The 7,500-nt window shown below is 38.3% G+C and overlaps 1 protein-coding gene and 1 non-coding gene across 5 annotated transcripts in view; both read right to left on the reverse strand.

The window, feature by feature from the left end:
* Positions 1-7,500, reverse strand: part of LOC135093304 (AT-rich interactive domain-containing protein 1A-like) — a 73,958-nt gene that overhangs the window by 52,027 nt on the left and 14,431 nt on the right. For all 4 annotated transcript variants that reach the window (XM_063992443.1, XM_063992445.1, XM_063992444.1 and 1 more), the window contains exons 2-3: positions 5,900-6,069; positions 4,960-5,156 (exon numbers count right to left, since the gene is read on the reverse strand). In XM_063992443.1, the coding sequence (XP_063848513.1) occupies positions 4,960-5,156; positions 5,900-6,069 (367 nt within the window). The remainder of the gene's footprint in view (positions 1-4,959; positions 5,157-5,899; positions 6,070-7,500) is intronic.
* On the reverse strand, positions 4,076-4,147 carry Trnaq-uug (transfer RNA glutamine (anticodon UUG)). The gene has a single exon. It is a non-coding gene; the product is annotated as a tRNA-Gln (tRNA).

Below are 7,500 nucleotides of genomic sequence, written 5' to 3' on the forward strand. Positions count from 1 at the left end.
GGCCTTCCCACTATCCCCGTTTGTTCCTCGTTTTCTTTCTTTTTTTTTTCTTTTGGTACACAATATTTTTTTTTCCATTATTTCTAAGTATGTTGATTTAAAAGTTTCTCTATTTATTTTTTTTTATTTTTAATTTTTATTTTATTTTGTTATTTTCGTCTCTCTCTCTCTCTCTCTCTCTCTCTCTCTCTCTCTCTCTCTCTCTCTCTCTCTCTCTCTCTCTCTCTCTCTCTCTCTCTCTCTCTCTCTTCACGTAACTTTGTTCATTGTATTTGGTCTGTTTCCGCTCACGTGCAGGTAAACACACACACACACACACACACACACACACACACACACAAACTCTCTCTCTCTCTCTCTCTCTCTCTCTCTCTCTCTCTCTCTCTCTCTCTCTCTCTCTCTCTCTCTCTCTTTGTCCGTCTGTTGTTGCTCGCATGTTTGTTTTCACTTTCACTATCGTAAATAAAAAGAAAGAAAAGAGGAAGAGAATTATTGTCATTATTTACTTAAGATCATATATTATTATTATTATTATTATTATTATTATTATTATTATTATTATTATTACTATTATTATTATATCATTTAGTAGTAGTAGTAGTAGTAGTAGTAGTAGTAGTAGTGGTAGTAGTGGTAATAGTTTTTTTCATGTATTAATATTACCACAATGAAAATAAACAAAAGAATAGGAGAAAATTATTTAGCTAATGCATATATGAAAATAAATAAATAAATAAAGAAAGAAAGAGATAAAGAAAGAAAGAAAGGAAGAACACCCACACGAGATGTAAATAAAACTGAATAATCTTTAAGGGAGAACGAAACAAAGAAAGAAATCAAGAAAAGAAAAGAAAAAAGAAAAAAAAAACAGAACGGAGCGAAAGAAAAGAAAAGAAAAGAAAAGAAAAGAAAAGAAAAACAAATAAACAAATACAGAAAGAAGAAAAATGTAAGAAAAAACAACCCAAAAAAATAAACAAACAAAAAAAAATGTAAGAAAACAAAAATAAAAACAATTACATCACCATTTTCTTCTCCCACGTGGCTCAAAAGAAGAAAGAAAACGTGCATGGCCATTAATGACTGACTCGCACCTGTGTTTTAAGTCAAGCAGGTGTAGGAGGTGTGGGAGAGGAGAGGGAGAGGGAGTGGGAGAGGCTGAGAGGCATGGAGGTGTGTATTGGGGTGGGTGGGCAGGATTGGAAGGTCAGGGAGAGAGAGAGAGAGAGAGAGAGAGAGAGAGAGAGAGAGAGAGAGGGAGAGGCTGAACTAATGGGGAGGGAAGTGAGAGGCTGAGACTAACAGAAGTGATTGAATGGGCGAGTGAGGGAGGGAGGGAGGGTGGAAGGGAGGGAGGGAGATGTGCAAAGGGAGAAGGGTGAAGAGGAAGGATTCAGGTGTTGTGAGAGGAAGTGAAGGATAGGAGAAGTTTCTTATTTGTGAGGGGAAAGAAGAGAAGAAAGGAAAGAAGAAGATAGACGAAGAAAGGAGGTAAAAAACGCTTGAGTAATGTAGAGGAGCTATGAGAGAAGAGAGGAAAGGGGAATAAGAGAAAGGAATATGAAAGAATAAGACAGAGAAAATATGTGAAAGAATATGAGAGAAGGAAGGGAATATGAAAAGAGAGCAGAGGCAATATCAAATTACCATATATCTCACATAGTTATTACAAAGCTATCGTACGCACAGAAAAGTTATTGTACACGCTATGAAAACAATTATGACTACCATATACTCGAGGTCAGTTTCAAGGCCTTTCATAAATTATAAACAACCAAGCCAATTACAACAACAGCAGTAACAACAGTGCGGGGAAAAACACGTTAGGATTAGCTAAACAGTCCTTCCATCCCTGCATCCTTCATTTCCCTCTCATTGCACTTTTTACTGCTTTGTTTTCCCTCCTGCTGCCTCCACACTTCCTAGACGAGGCTATGGAACTGTCTTAGTGATTTGGACTGACTTTGAGATGTATATATATTTAGATAGGCGTCTACATTAATTATTATTTTGAAAGCGGCGATTAAGTGGTCTTTTTCAGTGTTGCCATTTTAGTAGATGTTCTCCCGCTTTTACTTTGGGTGGATTTGATAAGATAGATTAGGGGTTAAAGGTATAGTGCTAGTACCATACTATATTCATTAGATAAGGACATACTTGTAAATTCATTGTATTAAGTCCTGAATATACCAGTTATTGCTACGGGAAACAAAATCTGATTAGTAGTGCATACACAGATCTGGTGATACTGTTTCTGTGTTACCAATTTCCCGCCAATTTGTTGACGATTAGCGGAGGGAATATACGTCCTGCCTGCTCTGATTGGAAACGCTTATGTAAAGAATGAAGTGAAATAAGTTCAAAAGATCGTGAATGAATTTCTTAGCGTCACCTACAAGAGACGAACTGTGATGCTGTGTTGTGATGTATTACGTGAATGTGACGATGTGTTGTGCTACTTGTGTTGAGGGAAGGAACAGCGCTGCTAACCACTCTGCTGTGGCGCGCATTCCCTTCATTGCGTCCATCACGGTTTGTAAAGTATCATATTGTTGCCCAGAAATAAAGTCACTATCTCGAAATTAGTAGGCTATTTTTATTTATTTATTTATTTATTTATTTATTTATTTATTTTTATTCCGTAACACTCCAGGATACTCTTAGAAACTATCACTACAATTATGAAAAACACTTGAAAACCCCCCGGTGACGTTGATGTGAGCGTGTTACAGATTTTTGAGACGAGACACGGAAATATTTGTGAATCTGTGTTATTTTATCTATTTATTTATTTATCTATTTATTTTACTTATTTTATTTTATTTATTTATTTATTTTTTTGTGGTGGTGACATGTCTATAACAGAAGATGCAAGAAGCCAGCATGCCTACACGTGGCACCTGCTGTGGCGTTGAGGCTTGGCAGGACAACAAAGCCTCATTAACAGGTGAGGTTTTCCATTTTTTTTTTTTTTTCAGTTTACCTTATAATTTGACATGATTTTTAATTTACATTGTTCTTTTACTTTGCTTTCTTCCGTAATGGAGCCACACAAATACGGTCATTGATGTCTTTCGAAATTATAATCTAAACTTGCATTATACCATTTGATTATGCTTGTTCATAGCAGCAGAAAGGTTGGAACTGAATTAATGACTAGGTGTAAGGCTGAGAGGGAAGCGATAGGCTGGGTGTGCGCGGGTTTAATAGGCTTGAAAAGTTAGAGGAGTATAAACGTTAAAACTGAATGATTGACGAGGTGTGAGGCTGAGCGGGAAGCGATGACTGGGCGTGTGACGGCGGAGGCAAAGGTGTGCCGTCAAGACAACATACACTCTAAGGTCTCACCGATGAATCATTGGGTTCTCATGATTTTTTTTTTTTTTTTTTTTTTTTTTTTTGGTGAAACCAAATCCTTGATAAACCAGCGCTAGAATCACGCAAACATCCTTGAAAAGTCAATAATTTCCATTTCAGTGTTGGAAGTCAATGAGATAAGGTGTTAAAACAGTTTCTAAACCTGCTTCAACTTCAGCACCGCCTGTAGTCAGGTGTGAGCAGGCAGCACTGCTAGCTCACCATCCGGCTATACGTAGATGCCACACAAGGAGAGTGTAAAGGGAGGTGAAGCACTGCTTCATTACTATTGTGTTCATCCACGCGTGTATCGAGTGTGTACCACAACATTTAGTGGTGCACACTTCCTGCCAAACCAAGGAATGTTCATACAGACTTAAAATGAGTTTCTTTATCATGCTGAAATGCATTAACAGAAAATTATGTGAAACTATATATATATATATATATATATATATATATATATATATATATATATATATATATATATATATATATATATATATATATATATATATATATATATATATATATATATATATATCCTTTTGGGCACACTGACACTACAGCCACGTGTGCAGCATCTCTCAGCGTCCCATAAAACTTATTTCCTCAGGATAAGAAAACAGCTGGAACTGTTAAGAACACGGACCTTAGCTTAATGATGCAGCTTACTGTTAGGTCCAAAGTCTTGCCACTCCTTCAGCAAAAGATCCCCTGGCCCCACCGAGACTCGAACTCTGATCTCTGGATTCAAAGTCCAGGGTGGTGACCATTACACCATGGGACCTTGCACATGTGGCTTCCTTGCTGAGCGTCAGCAGAGGGACGGGGACTCGGGTGTAAATCATTGGCACGCCGCGAGGATTGATAGTGTAACTGTACGCGGCTTCTCTCTCTCTCTCTCTCTCTCTCTCTCTCTCTCTCTCTCCTCTCTCTCTCTCTCTCTCTCTCTCTCTCTCTCTCTCTGTTGCTGATATAGAGTGTAATAATAGGAAAACAGTAAAGTGTTAATAAAATAAACTTTTTTTCTTCTCTTGTCTTCACAAATTTCGTTCTTATTGCTTTTCGTTTTATTTTCTCATATATATATATATATATATATATATATATATATATATATATATATATATATATATATATATATATATATATATATATATATATATATATATATATATATATATATATATATATATATATATTTGCGTATGTATAATATTAAGTTCCTTTGCCTTGCTAGTATCACACACACACACACACACACTGAGATCTATTGCCCCATTTACCGTTTCCTCGAATAGAGCAATAAATCTGTGAACGCATTACCGGAGGAAGTGAAGGGACCCAACGCCATGCATAAAAGAAAACAAGACAATCTAACATCAATACGCGGGACTCTACCACCCTCACTCAATACAGGAAAAAAAAAAAAAAAAATACATATATATATATATATATATATATATATATATATATATATATATATATATATATATATATATATATATATATATATATATATATATATATATATATATATATATATATATATATATATATATATATATATATATATATAACAAACAGGTCAGTACTTACGAGGCAGGGTGGGCTTGGCTGTGGTCGTGGTGGTGGTGGTGGAGGGGGGTGGGTGGGGGCAGTGGTGGTGGTGGGGCTGGTGACTGGTGAGGGCGTGGGGGGTGGCGGTGGGGGGCGGCTGCTGGGGCGGCGTGGTGGGGGGCAGGTTCCGTGACCTTGGCCCATTCAAGGTCTCCCCTGCGTCCCCCAAACCCTTGCTGGAGGGACGGAAAATTTATTACCTCTTTTAGACTGAATTTCTTGAGTTCCCTCTATCTATTCTCCATAAAATACGTTTTCTATAGTTATGATATTTAAAAGAAAACATATTTTTAGGATAAACTTAGCTAAAATTAACTGGGACGAGCATAATCATTATTAATGGCAATAATAAGTAACATAGCCATCTGGCAATGAATACATAGGATGAACGGATAAGGGAAACAAGTTAATAAACAATATCAGTAGTTTCCTTGATTTAGGGAAAAGCGATTACCGGAAAATAGATTAAATTAAAAGAGGATCTGCCGTTTTGAAGTGGTGCAAGGAGTGTAAGCAAGGTTGATGGATTTAAAACGTTAAGGCCCCGCAACATCACGGTCGTATGGCGCCAGTATAAGAAAGGTGACCTCAACAAGATCATCAGGGTGAGTAATCAACATTAGACAAGAAGTAACGCATTGAAGCTTGATAAATTAGGAGAGAGAGAGAGAGAGAGAGAGAGAGAAAGCAAATTTACGGAACAAGTAATAATATTCTATACAAAGGCTAATGGCTCCTTACAGATCCTCTTATTCCCTTATAATCGTACACTTTTTTTCCTTTCTTTACCTACATTATAAATTTTTACCTTAAACAAAAATAAATAAACTATCAACGTAAACACACACGAGAAAAAGAAAGTTATCAGTACACACACACACACACACACACACACACACACACACACACACACACACACCTGAGATTAGCCAGCTCCGCCTCATGCTGGCTCTGCTCGGACCACAGGCCAAGCTCCAGCTGGTGCCTGTTAACGCGGAGCACAGCAGAGGTATAGTACGAGTGGCTGGTGAACTGGCACTTGAGGTCCTCGTGTTTGCCGCAGTCGAACAGGTAACATGACCCGGAGTGCTGCAGGGAGAGAGTTAGAGAGAGGGGAGAGGTTAGATTGGTTGGTGTGTATGTGTGTGTGTGTGTGTGTGTGTGTGGTGGGATTGGTGGATGGTTTAAGTGGTGGATGAATGGCTGATTGGCTGATAGATAGGTGGATGGTTTGATTAATTGTTTCGTTGATGAACAAGTGGATGGATGAATGGATTAGGTAGCTGATGGATTGACTGGCTGATGAATAAATGGATGCATGGATGGTCAACTAATTTGTGGGTGGATGAATCAATGCACTGACTGATAAATTCCCTGCCTGACTGAATAACAGATTAACAAACAGACAAATGAACAAACCTAACTTTATAACTTCGAATAACAACATGACCCATTCCAGTTCTCTTGAGTCACGCCCTTGACGATTGAACTGAGCAGAAAAGCCATCAGACACTCAACACTAATACTCTTCCTGCCCCCTGTTGCTCACTCCACACAGGGGCCTTATTTATGAAGAGTAAAGTGTTAAGTATTTGCTAAGTACGAGTATAAAGACAGTAAAGGAAATATATAAAGTTTTCTTCCTATTGAATCTTTTACTCACTATTCTTCTTCTTCTTCTTCTTTTTTTTTTTTTGCATTTATTTACGTATTCATAATTTTTTCTCTCTTAACCCTCTCTCTTAACCTCTTGTTGCAAGTAAAATGTTGCAGTGAAAGAGTTAACATTTATTTAATTTTTTTTATTATTTATTTATTTGCATCCTTGGCCAGACTCTTCCATTTAAAAGTGTGAGGTTTAAAATACTCCATCTCTCCATCTCACCTTTCCCTGTCAGCGGCGCCTTTCCTGACAACACAAGGCTTGCGCCAGACTACTTGATTATGCTTGAGGAGAACACAAAGCTCACACTGGGGTCATAAGCCGCCTGGGAGCAAGATAAGGGCCAAAGAGCAACACTGATTCACACACACACACACACACACACACACACACACACACACACACACACACACACACACACTCAGGGTCAAAGCAGAGAAGATGAAAGCGTGAAAACGAAAGCAGCAGATCCCGAAGAAGCTTAAGTGTGTGTGTGTGTGTGTGTGTGTGTGTGTGTGTGTGTGTGTGTGTGTGTGTGTGTGTGTGTGTGTGTGTGTGTGTGTGTCTGGCCGCCGAAGCCCCACACACACGCCAGGATGACATAACCAGCGGCAGAGGAAGGCGTTGGCAGAGGCAGATCAGTTAGTCAGAGGGGGTCGTCTTCTTTCTTAACGCGAAGGGGGAAGAAGAAGAAGAAGAAGTATTGATGTATTGGTACAGACTTCAGAAAGGGCGCAGATGGAAGAGGAGGAGGAGGAGGAGGAGGAGAAATCTACTACTACTATATTGAGGAGGAGAGGAAAGTCTACAGCTGTACCATATTGAAATCTCAGGATAGGATAACGAATAAAGAGTTA

The sequence above is a fragment of the Scylla paramamosain genome, chromosome 42 (assembly GCF_035594125.1).
Source record: "Scylla paramamosain isolate STU-SP2022 chromosome 42, ASM3559412v1, whole genome shotgun sequence".
In the NCBI taxonomy this organism is placed as follows: Eukaryota; Metazoa; Arthropoda; class Malacostraca; order Decapoda; family Portunidae; genus Scylla; species Scylla paramamosain.